This window comes from Acipenser ruthenus, chromosome 9 (genome assembly GCF_902713425.1).
Source record: "Acipenser ruthenus chromosome 9, fAciRut3.2 maternal haplotype, whole genome shotgun sequence".
Classification (NCBI taxonomy): domain Eukaryota; kingdom Metazoa; phylum Chordata; class Actinopteri; order Acipenseriformes; family Acipenseridae; genus Acipenser; species Acipenser ruthenus.
Window position 1 is genome coordinate 12,956,324 of NC_081197.1, and position 17,133 is coordinate 12,973,456.

General features: G+C 39.0%; 1 protein-coding gene across 1 annotated transcript in view; it reads right to left on the reverse strand.

The window, feature by feature from the left end:
- Positions 1-2,450: 2,450 nt before the first annotated feature.
- The window catches only part of LOC117405823 (START domain-containing protein 10), a 22,783-nt gene continuing 8,100 nt past the window's right edge, over positions 2,451-17,133 (reverse strand). The window contains exons 3-7 of the mRNA XM_034009206.3: positions 11,324-11,471; positions 10,621-10,724; positions 8,363-8,480; positions 6,647-6,699; positions 2,451-5,501 (exon numbers count right to left, since the gene is read on the reverse strand). Of these exons, the coding sequence (XP_033865097.3) occupies positions 5,274-5,501; positions 6,647-6,699; positions 8,363-8,480; positions 10,621-10,724; positions 11,324-11,471 (651 nt within the window). The 3' untranslated portion in view covers positions 2,451-5,273. The remainder of the gene's footprint in view (positions 5,502-6,646; positions 6,700-8,362; positions 8,481-10,620; positions 10,725-11,323; positions 11,472-17,133) is intronic.

The following is a 17,133-nucleotide window of genomic DNA, read 5'->3' on the forward strand; positions in this document are numbered from 1 at the left end:
ATTGCTAACACAAGCCCACTGCAGATGCACTAAGAGCAGGGGAAATTCTGGTAAAATTTGAAGCATTTGGTTTCCAGCATTAGATGGCGCACTAAGCCAGCCTCTGATTGTTAGCCCTCTAGACCTATTTCAGTCTCATCACAGTTTAATCAACAGAGTCACGACTTCAAACCGCATGCAACAGTATCAGTCCTATACCCTACCAAAAACACTGCAAGACACAAAGAAAAGGGAGCAAAAATAGATAGCACAACTAACTAATAACAGAGGCCATTCAGAAAAGACAAAAATAACACCATTGTACTGCAACACAAAATGTTTCCCAGTGAATTAATTAGCAATATTACACACCTCTCTGTTCACTTTGTTATTCCTACTTGCACTTCCAGCTACTGGATCCCGTCTTTCTCTTAACTATACAAGTTCTGAGTTTTACTTCACTCGGCATGCTGCATTTATCTCACTTTTTTAACTTTACTAAGTAAGTCCTGCATATCTCCCTCCCTTTGTGACGAACAGAACCTAGTGATAATTGACCAACAGCATTCAAACCTATATGAGATTATTATCTAAGAAGAGCAATAACCAATAAATGCTCCATCCTCATAACGGGACCATTAAGAGGTTTTCACAATTTTATCATGTGGGGGTTGAGACCACATTAAATCTTGGGATGTAATTATGTGAACCAATACTCCAACATTGAAGACATTAAAAAATACCTTTAGTATTACTACATATACCACCATTGAGTATTACATAGTTCTGGATGATGACTCTCAATCAGAGGACTGCAATGTTTGGTTTACAGCAGTAGATGGTGCTCAACAGTAGATGAATCCCTCTTATTCTTTCAACCTCTCAGTGTCGCCCACTCAGAATGATAAGAGCCCATTGATGGCCTGAACACAACTGCCATACTGCCAGCATAAACAATGCTTTTAAAAGCGGATATGGATTTGATTGGACTGTGGCCATTAGAAACACATTAGAAAACAAGTGTTGCCAGGATGTCATGCACGCCGATGAGTGATAATGGTGCTTGTCAGAAGTACACAGATTGGAAAACCCATGCGAGAGTGAGAGTCTATGCTGCCATCTAATGAGTGCCAAGGAAATACAATACGACACCTTTGTGTGCTACATGTATCAGGTCTCTCATACGGTAGGGTGCTTTAATAGAAACAAATCTATATATTTGGAGGGGGGGGGCAACTAAGGGGGTTTTAAGAGCTCATCAAATATGTCATCCATAAAACACTCAATGCAGCGAAATTTAAAAACATAAAAGAAACTTAATAAATTGAACAACAAATGTTTTGACGATGTATTTCAATTCTCAATATTAAAGACATTAAAAATATATATATCTAATCCAGCTTATAGAAAATGCAGATATTTTTGACACTCTTACTAACACTGTGTAACTCAATAGTGATGGCTAAAGTCCACTGGCAGTCTAAAGACTGAGAACAAGGAATAACAATGGCTGTACCACAAAGACGTTTCCTAAGGCAGGCTAGATGAGGCAGGATGATAAGATGTCACAAGAGGTCAAGATCTACTGTACTGAATCTCATCTACATGAATCTCATTTGCTCAAGTGCACTTTCTTGTGCATCGTGGCTTCCAGGGAGAGTACAGCCTGTCTCTCAGTTACTATCTCTTAATAATTAGCATTAGAAAAAAACTCCTGTCGCTGCTGCAGTGTGTTACTATGGCGACTTAGGAAGGCAAACTCGATTAAGAGCTAGGCCGAATCTACTGTCAGAAATACACTGCTGCTCTACCACGCAGTACTATAGATACTTCTATTTTTGCTCACCTGCTTACTTATTGATTTTTTAATTTATTGTAAATATATTAATATCTGTTTGATGGATGTCTGTGTGTTTCTTTCTGTCCCTACCACAGAAAAGAGCACATTCAGTTGAATGCTACCGTTCTATTCCCTAAAGTGCTGTGGGATCTAGTTTATTTGAATTATAGCAGATAGATGGATCCCGGCAATGTAATTCCAGAATGTACTGGGGTTTGACACGTGAAGAGATTGAATTGTTGAAAATTAGTTTTTTGGGGTTTTTTTTGGTATTGAATTTAGCCAGTCAAATGAAATATCGTTTTGTGAAACTGGTGTCTGAATTCAGATAGAGGCAATGACAGTCCCTGGAATGTGTGCTCATCGAGAATGGTTTCCTGTAAAGGATTTGACTGTGGAAATCTCCCTGTTTAACCCCGGTATGGCCTGAAATTAGGCTTTAATCCACCACAACATATTAATGTCCCCTTAAAATATGCAATATTTTTTGTTTTAGTATAGACCTTTTTTTGTCTTTGAGGTAAAGACACTAAAAAATTAAATACACATATACACACACACACATATATATATATATATATATATATATATATATATATATATATAATTTTTTTATTATTATTATTATTATTGAGCTACAACATTCAACACCTTTACCCCACTCTAAACACTTCCATTTCCAGGCGATGTTCAGATCAATTAAAAAAACCCTTTATGGTTTGTTACTGTATGATATAAAAGACAAACGTTCTCAGTAATGCCCATCATCATTGTAAGTGCCTTACTTGTCTGCCACTGCTGCTTTCCTCTCAAATGTTTTGCAAGCAGTGTGCTTTCTGTGTGTGTGTGTGTGTGTGTGAGTGTGTGTGAGTGTGTGAGTGTGCGCAGGAAAACATTCTTTATTATTAAAAATCGTATAATTATGTGTTCTATGTTATGGATAACATGAGTACCTTCCTCCCTTTCTATAAGATAAATAGAGGATGGGTAAAGTTTCAAGCAGGACCTGGGCTTATACCCACCAAAACAAATTGTATGTGTAATCCTCAGTGCTGAATTCTTAACAGTACAAAACATAACCAGCTAGGGTAGGCAACATCTTCACCTTACTGGGATTACAGCCGATGAAAGGGGTTGCTACGATGACAAAAGATTTTGTTTACTTCCTGTGATTAACACATTTTCCCCCAAACTACACACAACACAATTTATAACAATTTACACCAAGTGGAAAAACCAAATAAAAAAATCAATATTAAGGTTATTTGTATAATTCTATTGCCAGATGAAATGGTAGCTATATCAGTCCGGAGACGATAGCCAAAGAGAAAGAGATACCTTTTATTGGACGGATTAAACAATAATTAAATCACAAGCGTTCAAGACCTTCAGGTGAAGAAGAATGAATTATTGTTTAGTCAGTCCAGTAAAAGGTAACTTCTTCTCTTTGTCTACAATTCTATCATATTGTATTTTATATTCTCACACAGCTTCAATGTCCTGTCTGGTGCGCTGCCCACAGAGCAGGACAGACAGTGTAACCTTTTACCAGCTGCTCTGTACTCTTACAACCGAGTGCCCTTTTGCCTGCTGAGACTTGATTGACAGCTTCTTTACTTTTCATCCTCTTGTTGTCTGTCTTTAGGGGCATCTGTTTGTACACTGTGAATCGGGTTTTAAAGAAAACATTACCCACCTTGTCCCAAGAAGTTAACCCTTTAATATAGCAAGCATTAGCTAAGCCCATTGTAACCTAGGTAAGGTAGTGCGAAATTAGTGCTAATCAGGGTCTGTAAAGCGAACTGTGAGCTCACAGTATCGATAAAGGGTTAACTTTAATCTGACGGTCTTACTGTGGGCATAAAGAGAGCTAGTATAGGAATAGGTGTACAGATGGGAAATAAACCTACAAACGTTTTTGTCAACTGAAATTATTACTAGGAAACCCTCGTCTTTTACAAAAAAAACAACAACTTTGTTTTAGAGATGCAGAGAGGGGTGTCTATTTTTAAACATGTTTACCAAGAGATTTGAGATTCAGCCACAAGGTTGTTGGGTGATTTACTTTCAGCATGCATCGCAGCGAGTCAATAACTCAGGACCTGGACTATCGTGTCCCTTCATGTTAACCTCAGAGACTACAGACAACATGGAAATCACAAGTAATCAATACAGAGTGTTCTTATACCTGAGCATGGTGGAGAATTCCACTGGCTGCTTCTGCACTCACATCATGTAGGCTTGAGAATGAATGACACTGGTTTCAAACCTTGAGGCTCACCAGAAAAAGGATTGCAGCGGGTTATGTATTTAACCTAGTAGTAATTCAGTATCCTCACTAAATACTGACTAGTGTATAGTACACACAACACAACTGTGTGGCCTCTGCAGTATCAGGTATACATCCAAAGTAATGAAACATACTTTTTTGTTAACCAAACAGTCACCATTACATCTGTGCAGTTTATTTTAAATCCAAATCATGGGGGGGGGGGGGGGGGAAGATTAGCAATCATATTTTCAGGTTCTCTGTGTGCATGGTTGACTACTGCCTAGATTCCATAATTTATCAAATAAGGTAAACAGTCTTTTTAGGAATGTTAAAAATGTCAACTTAAGATCATAATAGAAATAATAATAATTAAAAATATATATATATATATATTAAATCGTGTTTCACAATTTACCTTGACTAAGATGTGTTCTTTCAACACTAAAACTGGGGCTCTTAGAAACATCCACTGACAAGAAATCCCCATCCACCTCCCAGTTACAAGGTCAAAACAGACATTAAAACAGAACCGACAGCAGAAGCAGTGTTTTGGGGGTGCTTTGTGTAGCAGTCCGATGTGGTAGGAGGCCGTTTTGACAGACGTCAGCAGCAGCCTCCTGGCAGTGTTCAGAATTGTGGTTAAAGGACTGGGAAGAATGGCAATGAAACCCTGCAGGGCTCCTCTACATGTGTCTCTGTGGTTGTGTTCAGTCAGTGCCCCCACTGCTGCTCCTGTCCCTGTTTTATTGGTGTTCTAGTGTGGGCTCAGTCTGCGAGCGGGTTATCATCCAACCGTTTCAGGACTGGACAGTCTATTTTTGAGCATGCCATCTGGAATGGACAGCAATAACATAAAAAATACACTGGGTGGTAACCCTAGTGTGCAAGTATGAGTCTAAATGTGTGGGTGTCTATATGGGTCACTGTATGTTAGTATCTATGAGTGTCAGAGGGGGAATATGCATTTGTGTGTGCGTCTGTCTGACTTAATTAACTAATCTTTCTGCTCCCGACTCCTGAATTCCTTAGACTGTGTAGGGCCCTATCTATTTGTTGGAATTTTCTTATGTGTTTCTGTCTAGGCCTCTCTCTGTATGTGTATGTGTTTCTGTCTAGGCCTCTGTATGTGTATGTGTGTGTGTGTGGGGGGGGGGGGGGGGACTGTGTATGTGTGTGTAGCTCTCAGTTGGTGTTCTCCTCGTCGCTGCCCTCGCCCTGCTCTTCCTTGGCCTCGCTCAGGCTGCTCTCGTCGATGTTCTCCAGGGAGTCAGCATGCTGGATGCTCAGCTCAGACAGCGGGATGCTCTGCAGCCGGTTCTGCTCTGGGTACAGCCAGGGCTTGAAGCCAGGGTTGTGCTTCTGCTTCCACTCGGGGTACTTGAGACACGCCTTGTAGATCTTTTTCATTGCCTGCAGACCACAATGATACAAGATAAGAACATTTTCCAGAATGTCTCGAGTTATAAATGACTTATTTTTAAATACAAATCTTAAGACATGGATCTTATTTTTTAGTAAAAACGGCAGTAAAAACAGACATGACAGTTGTTAAAACAATAACTGACTCCCTGCAGTCCAATAACTGCCCCCCCACACCACACACACTCCTGGCTAGACTGACCCCACGTAACTCAGTCAGTTTATAACTTGCAGCAGGGTGAGAATACCTTTCCTTCCAGACCAGAGCACATTCAATATTTAGAAGTGCATCGTTTGGCCACTAACTTTAAAAAGAAAACACAAAGAAAGCAAAGCATGTGGAGGGAGCTGTGTTACAGGCGGCCAGCATGAAAGTTTAATCAGGGTAGAGGAGCAGCGAGCTGATAGAGACCCATAGCCATCAGCACGCCGATGAACACAAACCAGCTCACTTACTGAATCCAGGCCCTGAACACTCCAACTCATTCTGCTCCACAGGACCCTATGAACATCAACTGCACAGTACTTCATGAGCGTGTAGTGAGCAGGTTCAAACAACGGAGGGTAGCTGAAGTTCACTTTAACTACATATCCCATATTTTTGCAAGTTTTCAATAGAAATCTATAATATTCAAATCAATTAAATTCTTATGATTTGATATCTTTTATTCGACCAATATGGAAATAAAAAAAGAAATTAAAAAACGGGCTTCCAGTCTTGTCACCTTGTGTTTTTTTAGTTTTTTTTTCCAGGACAAAGGTTATAATATATTATAAAAGAAAAAGTAACCTGAACAGATAAAGGGATAGTTCTCATCTAGATCTTTTTCTGTGCCTGTACCCGTTTAATATGATCTGTGTTCTGCAGGATTGTCTATAGTTTTGGCTTAGATCATCATTTGCTTACTAACTATTGGAGCAAAAAAACAAACATACAAACAAACAAACACACCTGAAGGCTGATTGTAGGGAAGTGAGGTGGAGAATTGTATTAGCATGGCAGTGTGCACTGAAGCCCATGGAAGAAGCTCACAGACATGCATTCCCTGCCACACTTTCTCACAATCGGCTGGAAAACTAGTAGCACAACCCCCCCCCCCCCCCCCCCCCCCCCCCCCCCCCATGACTGCACTTACTTTGGGGGCTAGCAACTGGGAAGACTTGTTGACGACCCACTTTGGTAATGAGCCTACGGGCACAGAAAAGAAATAATATCAGTTTCCCCTGAGCTGAAAGAAGAGAAGAGGATCTTACAAAATAAAAAGGGCTTGGAGTAACCGACATCTGGTTAGAAAATGCAGCGTCATTATCACAAAGCACAATTGCTTCGAATCATTTTTAGGGCAATAACACATTGGAGAAATTCTATTCACACCTGGGAGCTTGCAGTCAACCAACATTCTTCAGGTATTCTAACGATCTGGCCAGCAGCTGCTCTGTATAACTGAAGCCATCAGTGCTTCTCAATGTATTAGACCTGCAATTAAGTAACTTCAAACGGAAGGCATAGGGCCTCATTTACGAAAAGGGCACTAAATGTAGCTGCAATGTGCACATTAAGTAGCGAGCATAACGTGCACCAGAAATCTAAATTTACTGTCCCATTTACTAACAGAGAACTCATTCACTTACGTGCACACTATTTGGCTAATTTACATACCATAGCGTGCACACTACATGTACGTGAGCGATAATTTAATGTGCACGATCATGTCCGAGACTTACCCACGACCACTCTGATATAAAAAGCCACAGCAGTCCAGGTGTATCTTTTGGTCAGTGGCTTATTGTGAAAGGTGGAGGTGACTTACATTAACCGAAAATGAGCGATCAGCAGACACAGCCCTCCGTAGGAGACAGGCAGAGGCAACGCAAACTAAAACTGCACGCAGAGGAGTTAGAAATTCTAGCGGAGGAGGTTGTTTTAAATTATAATACCTGGTTTGGTCCAGTTTTTTTTTTTTAACCACTCTATTATTTGTACCAATGTAGAACTATAAAATAAAATTTAAGAAATTATAACACATTCATTTCACACTTAATATAACCTGTTATTTGCAGATAATTTTCACTGCTCTATATAAAAAATGTTAATGCATGTATGCCTCCATGATGCCAGATAGATTTTAACTCAGTAAAATAGGTTTAAATAGTGCACCTATCCATGGTTAAAGCCTGGTTTCCAAACAAACTAATTACCGCTCACTTTAAAGGTGCACACTACGATTATCGCCCTTTAGTAAATACGGTGTGAATAAAGCTCATCTCATTATTCAGAGCGTGGTGCCTCATTTAAAAACATTATCATGTATTACCATACAAATCACATATTTCATTCTGACTACCATAGTGTGGCCCAATAAAATCAGGGTGCACCATAATATGCCCAGGCGACAATTAATAAAATTGCAATAGTAAATACGGAAATCATGCACACTAATTGCTATTATGATGCACAGCGTTTAGTGTCCTTTCGTAAATGAGGCCCATAGCTTTTGAACCCACTCAGCATGGCGCCAGTTGCTTTTCAACAGGAGCACAGACAAGCAGACAGTATTTAGAACAGCATCAAAATCACTCAACACTTACTCCAAATGAACACAAACTTACTTGTGTATTGGTTAAACAATGGGAAATCATTTAAACCACTGAATGTGGATGGTAAGTTATATTCTCTATTTTTTTTTTTTTTTTAATAAACTGGAAGGGTGAAATACATGGTCTAAATACAAGTGTTTTAAAATCCTGCTGTTGCAATTTGTTAAGTATAGAGAAATGGGCATAAGAGATAACAAGAGTTATCTCCTCACATACAAACATTGACATGTCTCTGCCAAATTGATGTGTCTTACCTTTAGGGTCCACGTGTGCCAGGTAAGTGAGGGTACAGCTCTTGGGTCCGTTGCTCTGAATGAAGTAGCCTGTCTGAATTGAAACTGCACGGACCATGGTCTTCTTCGCCGGGTATTTCTAAGGAAGGATCAACAAAAGACTGGTTATGTCATTACTGTAGGCTGTGGGACTGGCAGGCATTGTGTCCTACATCTCACAATCACTTTTGGGTTATCTGCAGGATGTGCAAGACAGTGTCTTAGAAGTTAAGGGATTGGTGTACAGTGTTTCCTTGTGGTTATAGCCGAGGGACTGGGAGGCAGCGAGTCCTCATGGATTGAGCCAAGGAGCTGGGAGGAGTGTGGCCTAGAGCAGGAGACGTATACCTGAAGGTAATGTGGCCTGGTGATTAGACCCAAGGTACTAGGAGGCAGCTCCAATATCTATCAACCTAGCATGAAATCAGGGTGCTGAATTTCTCACTCTTCTAATCCTATATTCTTTGAGAATTTCTTAATTATATTACATGTAGTGTGCATCAAATAGAACAAATGCTTCTCAGTTGCTGAATAAGAGAACTGAAATGCAGCTATTACTCATGCAGTTTCAGTGCATTTTAAAGACTGGTACGGAAATGTGTCAAATTTCCAAGAAAGGACATCTCTTTGATTCAAGGAAATGCATTAGAGATTGGCGGAGACGAAGTATTGGTTAAGAACACAATATCACTTCCTCCTCAGCTGCTTGAGCCCTGACTATTTAGCAAGTGGAATGGTGTTTATAAAGTAACAGAGCTACCCATCTCCAAGAGGGCACGGTCATGGGCCCAACCCTACAGCGCACTGCTTCAAGTTATGTGAAACATCCTGCAGCTTCTGAAGCCAAAATGGCTTTACAGTAATTAGACAGACAGCTCATTTTAACAGATGTTTAAATCTGTTAAAAACCAACTTGCGGTCTAATTACACTAAAGACAAATAATTGTAATTAGAGCACCACTGATTGATCTGTATCTGAAGAAAGGGATTGAGGTTGATGAATGCTTTCTTTAATTCGTTTCTATTGGGGAAAGTGATGCAGGGGCACCAGTTTAATTTTCTCCACAAGTGTTTTGCGAGTCAACTCTTGTGTGTTACTTTATCTGTTACTTTGAGATATATATATATATATATATATATATATATTATACCTTTAATTCACATAGCCCATCTATTTTTTTTTTTTTATAATACATGGATATTATCTGATAACAAAAGACAATGAACAGGTGTTAAGGTGGATTTAATGAATAATAATGTAAACTAAGTCAACAGTGAATTAAACTGGGTAGATAATGTATTTTTAAGGAAAAGGTGTTTCAATGGGGTATGCTTTTTATTTTATTTTTTAGTCGCCGTCAGAGTCAAAGATTATTTGTCTCATTCACTTGGTTGGTGCTGCAATTGGTGGAGGATGACTGTAAATCTTCACAGAGATAGATTCATTGACTAAAAACCACGAATTGTGGGGGTTGTCGAGTGTTTTAAAATGAGACATTTTGTTTGAAAGTGGTCGGGGTGCACAGGCGTCAAACATGGGTCAAAGGTGAAGTATAATCTTCTAGGCGAATATGCCATTTTGACATCACTACTGCAGTATTATGTCTTTTTTTCCCCCCCAAATGGCTCAGGATGCAAATATAGCCTTCATCTATATAGACAGAGAAGAGAGATAGAGAGATAATAAAAGGTGTTTCCTACAAATTGTTTTGTGAAAGGAAAAATCCAACTGTTAAAGCAACTCAACACACAACGCACACAGGTCTATGAAAGACAACTCTCGGCAAAACAGCAAACTTCTCTCGTTGTATGAAAGACAACAAGCAGACCAGTAAACCTATTTATTTTACTAATAGCTATATTGTATTTGTTTGTCAGTATCGGGTCATTTCAGCTCAAGTGGACTCAATTCTGGAGTGTTTGTGCTTGACAATACACGAACCACATGGAGAAAGGGGGTTCTGGGATAGGTGTTGAGTGAATACAAAAAATAGTTGTTTAACTCACCATTCCTGATGAGAATATGTCTGAAGTAGGTAGAAATGCTCATTGCAATTACCTTAAACTTACCCCCCCCCCCCCCCCTGCCCCCTGCCCCCACCCCCCATGTGGGGGACGACCAAGAAAAACAATTGAAGTATAACTTTAAAGCTCTGGGCTAGAATAACCCGAATAGACTGAAAGTATGTCATTCGTTATCCTGGTGCAGTCTGTACAGTTACTGTGGGAGGTCTACTTACAGTGTGTTTTACAGAATAGTTCATGATGATGTAATCGTCTCCCATGGGCAGCCAAGAGCGCAAGGTGAGCACATCCCTGTTCTTCAGAGGCTTGGGACACTTCCCTGGGTAAAAAGGTTAAGAAGAGTGTTAGGAAAGAGAACCGGCCAACGAGGGGTACATGCACAGCCTTGGGTACGAGTCCAGCATTAAAAGAACGCAAAAGGGTTGCATTTTTCTCACTTAATGGAGTTGGCTGCAACCAAGGTATGTGTCACAGGACACCTCTGTAAAGAGAGATGCTGCATCTCAGTGGGTTTATCCTATAAAAAATGCAATAAAATGAAAGGGTGTGACTATGTCCACAATGCACCCCATCAAGTTCTTTAATGTGATTACTGTATAAAACATCCTGCTTATCCTTTTTGTTTGTTTTAAGTTCACATTAAAACAGCGGTTGCTTTTGGAATGTAAACACTTAAAGACTGGTTTCTCTCCTATGTTTTATAATGCACTATTGTGAAGGAGAATGACAACAGTATAGTAGATCTGTATCAAAGACATTGTTAAAGCAGGATTTTAATATAAGGTATTTCTTTCAGATCTTACAGAAGTATGTTAAACATCATGTGTGATCTACAGTGGATATTATATACAGGTGGACGAGGTCGCCGGTTCGTGCCCAGTCTCCACCCTGTTACTCCAGTCCTCCTCCCACTCTTACATGAGTAGTATCCTACATCCGCGTTCACGGTCAGCTTGCCAATGTCGAAGGTCTCGATCACGTTGCTGTCCCATTTCTTCCTGTACTCAGTGTCGTGGAGGACGTCGTACATGGTATTGCTGGAAACATCCTTACTCACCATCCGGCACTACATGAAGAGAGGGAACAACCATCAGCTGCACATAACAAACATTAGATTTGAAATTCCACTAATGTTACACCTGGATTACGCTCGCATCCAGGATACGTCAAAAGTAATTGAAGCCATTCATACAAAAAAAAAAGGAACCACACTTGATCTTAATTGAAGCTAACAGGACCTTGCTCTGACTAACTTCCATTAACACTGCCCCGAGGGGTTTGATACCTTGAGACATAAAACTTCGGTCATAAACCGACCGTTTAAGTCACCTTTGTTTGCAAGACTGAACTCGGAAAATTCCCACCTGCGTGATTCATCGTTTTCATTTGATTCCAATGTAACGAATCATCCGAAGTGGTAAGGTGTGTCAAATGCACACTTCCTTGTGTTCCTGAATACTGTAGATTATACTTCCTTTATAGTCCCAAAATAAAACCAGCGAGTCCAAAGGATCATTAAGCCTTAGAAATGTCACATTATAAATATAACAGAAAATACTTTGAGCCATTTTCACCTTACACACATCTATTCAGGTACATACTGAAGATACACACAGTAGATATACAGACCGCAACATAGACACCCACAGCCAACAAAAACTGCACTCCAAACCTATGCCATCTCCCTGCAATAAAACCCTGGAGACACAGGATGAGTTTCCATTCCTGATAGCAACTACATGTGTTAAAATAGATTTCAAGAGTAACAGGTCCCAGGGAAGCCTTCTCCCTGCGCTCTGATCAACAGTGACGTGTGCCTCGTTCGTGACAGCAGCTCTGAGCGACAGAATGGTTTGACACACAAATGAAACAAATACATTCCAGTCATCTGTCTTCTGCAATCTAAATGTGAAACTGAAAATGAGCGACTTGGCATAATTTGTAGTGTACAGCTCTGGCCAAAAGTTTTGCATCACCCTATAGCATTAACAAATGTTGCTTCATAAAGTCAAATGAAACCTGCTGAATAATGTTACGTTAACATATGGAATTACATACCGCTTTGTAGTTTTCCAAATACGAAAAACTGACAGATTAGAAAAAGTGACATTACAAAATCTAACATGAAATACTGTATTATGACTTTTGCAATCTCATCATTCTGTATTTTCTTTGATTACATGATGTTAAATAAAATATCTAAATTATGTTCATATAGGTTTTTTTTATTCTTTATGTCTCAATCCTAAAATTCTAGGTGATGCTAAATATTTGGCCATAGCTGTATACAGGTGCCCATACACACTGGAACCTGAATATTGCTTGTTAGAAACAGTGACTCCAGCTCTACCCCCTACACAGTATCCCTTGAAAGCAGCAGCTAGCTAGACTTCCCTGGCCGGAAAATATGGTCCTTAGAACACCGGAAAACACCTGAAATAACTCAAGAACAAAAAAAAAAAACATGGTATCAACTGCGGTTTTGTATTTAGAAAGACTCAATTAAAAAAAAAAAATTCTCTGTAATCACAATCCAGTTAACTGTAAAGCAGAGACCATCCTGAAACGGAATAACTGACCTGATGTGACCCACTGCAAGATCCAGGACCAAACATTTCCATTGTATTTCAAGCCAAGCACTCTCAAAAATAGAAACACTTCTGTTCTCCAGTATGTCAGAGCATACGAAAATAACCAGTAACCATACGCTTCTTATTAGCCCTAAAGTTAACCAATGATAAAAAGGAAAAAAAGAGACACAAATGTGATAGAGCACACCATGAGGAACTGTTGACAATGCAAGTACCATATATAAATTTCTAGAATGCTGTGCTAATGAGAGAGACGTGGGTTTAAAAGCATTTGAAAACAGTCCACTCTTGTACTTGAGTATACAGCTCTGGCCAAATGTTTTGCATCACCTTGAATTTTAGGATTGAGACATCATAATAAAAACAATAAAAAATAAACTATATTAACATAATTTAGACCTTTTATTTAACATCATGTAAATCAATGAAACTAGAAAATGATATTGCAAAAGTCTACCAGAAGCCATAGTAGTAGAGTATTTCATGTTTGAAATGTCACATGTTTTTAATTTGTCAGTTTTTCGTTAAGTATCTGGAAAACTACAAAGCGGGATGCAATTCAATATGTTAACGTAACATTAGGTCAGCAGGTTTCGTTTGACTTTTTGAAGCAAAATTTGTAAATACTATAGGGTGATGGGAAACTTTTGGCCAGAGCTGTAGGCTTATAGTGGCTTCCTCAGTCTTCACAAAGCCCCAAGGAGGAAGACGACAGGTTGTATTGCTGCCTTCTTCCTGCTGTGACAGAAATGGATGCGTCGCTGAAGTGGGTGAAGTCGGGGTAAAACACAAGACGCTTGCACAGCCAAACCATCGATTACCTGCAGATGAACCACAAACCCACTTTACACTGTGTTCAGTACTGCTTTCACTTTTTACACCTCCGAGTTCTTTCTGTTGATACACAGCAGAACATACCAAATGACACACTTGTATGATTACGAACATAAAGGCACTCAGAAAGGGTGGCTTACTCCAAGGCAGATAAAACACCCAATGTCTCTGAGGTAAAGCTGCTGCTGTCCACTGAACCTTCACTGTAAGGCCATTAGGCTGCGATCCCATTCTGAAAAGAATTCACAATGAGATTGCTTTACTGCTTTTACAATCTTAATCAATATAAATGCGCATCTGTCTGCTCCAAAACTACATCCTGGTTATTTTGGCATATTTTGTGCTCTGAATGAGCTTTGTAAAAAAAGGTGGGGGGGGGGGGGGGGGGGGGGGGTATTTAGAATAGCAGATTGGTGTTACCCTTAAAAGAAAGAGGAGGTGTCTTCAATTACAGTCTAGGAAAATATTCTTTAACTAGGCTATATTATTAAAATAAGTCTGGCATTTGGGCAACGTGGCCGCTGTTTAACAAGTACACCAATCTTGATGTCGCTTCAATCATGCCGTGATACAGTGCAGTCAACGTATAGCACTTACACCCTAGCCACACAATCTACATAGCGCACGATCAACATGCATTGACACTGTCATTCACAATCACGTTCTCAACATGGGATGATTCACAATAAAAACACCAAAAACATAAGAGATACAGGCTATATTAACTACTAAAGTCATTTTTACTCCTGAAAAGCACATCCTAGTCCATTTACTGTCTAAATGAATGTTGTTTTTGGTTACAAAAACACTTCCTCGTTGCACTCTTTTGAACAATGGGAAGAAACCATGTGATTATTCTTAAATGAATTCTCTTACCTGACCTGCTGACTGGGAGTTGTGCTGATAAGAGCAACAGGTACCTTTACAACTGAGAACAGCTGCAGAGTGGCTGGCAGAACTAGGTAAATATTAGTAAAATGCAGCTCATTGCTAAAAAACAAAGCTGAGCTACGCACAACTACTAAATCATCCTAGTGCTTACCCAAAAGAGCTACTGACACTGAAGACACTGTCGTTTTATGAGGAGAATTTTTTTTTAAATACAAGTACTGTATGTTAAACTGCAGAAAAGACAGGTGGAGACTGAACTACAGCAGTTAGCCCAACTGAATCACTTTATGTTTTTACAAAGAATACACATGCAAATGAAAAAGCATACAAAGGAACCAGTTTTACCTAACTGTTGAGGGGAACATTTTACTTGGTGGGAATGGAATAACCTGGTTGGCTAAGGATGTTCTAAAGGATCTATAAAAAAAAGAAAGGCCGATTTTATAAGTATTGCAAGATGAGATGAACAGTAGATATTCTCGCCCCAATTTACACGTCAGAGACACAGAGAGGAAGGAAATCTGAAACTACATTAGCCTCTCTAGCCTTCATTGCACTTGGCCATGTCTGAGAGGCATAGGAGTCTGTTACCATGGAAACCACCACAGACAACCACAGTTGTAAGTTCAGGTTAGAGAAGCTGAACCATTCTTTTTTGCAGCAAAGCCAGATAAAAGAAGTGTAACTCAATGTGCAACACACAGGACCACTATGAGATCAAACCATAGACCATAATACAGTTTACATCTCTATAGATTTCCATCTTCCTTATTACTGTCTTTATAGAACTGTATATAGATAGCTAGATAGATAGCTAGATAGATAGCTAGATAGATAGATATTAGTGCTGGGACAAATATCCAAATATTCGAACAAATATTTTTTTGACATGTATTCGGATACAAAATTCAGATGTTCGTATTTGCTAGAAATTTCAAAAATACCTTGCACTTATTTACCGCCTCGCCATAAGTGGTGCTACAGTTTCAAACATGGCAAATGAAAAAGAGCTCTGTGTGATATGCAAGATTAATATATAAAAAAAACCACACAGGATCAACACAGCAGCTCTTGAGCCTCTATTTCAAAGTTTTAGACTGCAAAAAGTAAACAAACCAGATTCTGCGCGTGCAAGCACAGTGCTCTCTCTGGAAGGCACAGGTGTCACTGTCCATCCATCAACAGTCCAAAGCACCTTTGACCATTGTTCCATAGTCCAATTTCTGTGTTCTTGTGCCTACTTTAGCCTTTTAGTCGTGTTCCCCTTTCTTAACAGAGGTATTCTTACTGCAACACATCCTTTAGTCCCGATTTCAAGAGTGACCTTCATACTGTTGATTTGATGGACAACGACACTTGTGCCTTCTGCCAGTTCTGTTGTCAATTCAATGCTTGTCTTCTTTCTATTCCTTAAGGATATTATTTTCAAGTGTTGCTCATCCTTGTTAGACAGCTTTTTGGGTCTTCCAGTCCTGGGTTTGTCAATTACAGATGGTGTTTCGCTGTACTTTATGCTTTGGATACAACACCTTGAAAATCGAGTGATGCGAGCTATTTCACTGAATGATTTTCCTTCTTTATGCAAGTCAAGGTTGTTATAATAGTAGAAAACACTAGTGGAGGCTTTGAGTAAATTGTTGATGCTCATAATGCATCAGAGTAGAAAAATGCAACATGTCAGACTTTTGCACAGCAGTGTATATGTATATATGTGTATATATATATGTGTATATATATATATATATATGTGTATATATATATATATATATATATATATATATATATATATATATATATATATATATATATAAAACGTGTTGGTATTCATGTTCTTTCTAATTGGATTGGTTTACAGAATATTATTCAGTTAACTATTCTCAAATCTAATTTTGTGAAAGCCAAGATCGGAGAAGTAAACAGTCTTGCCAATGTATAAAAATAGTCATCATGAAGTCCCTGCTTTATCTGTTATCACTTATCAGCTGCTTTGTAAAACAGTTTCAGACCGACAATCATACAATACTTTAATTTTTTTTTTTTTTTTTTTTTTTTTTTTAACAGAGACTAGAAACTAACAAGAGACGTTAGTGATAAAATGTTACAGCACTTTTGACCCTGTCTAAGCATATTTAAACCACTTGTTTTATTTTAGATGCGGCCCCATAGTTACACACCGATATCCAAGATCCTTCCTTAAAAAAAACAAAAAAAACTTGTAACAGACAAAGCAAAATAACAATTACTAACGTCCACCAGTCACTGGACACAGGACTTTGAAACCAACAGAGTTCACAGGACACAGCATAATTTAAAAAAACACTTAAGTAGAGACAGCATTATCCATTCCATAAATAGCAGAGCTATCAATGTGAATTATGTAGCACAGAACTAAATATCAGGATGCATTTTTGT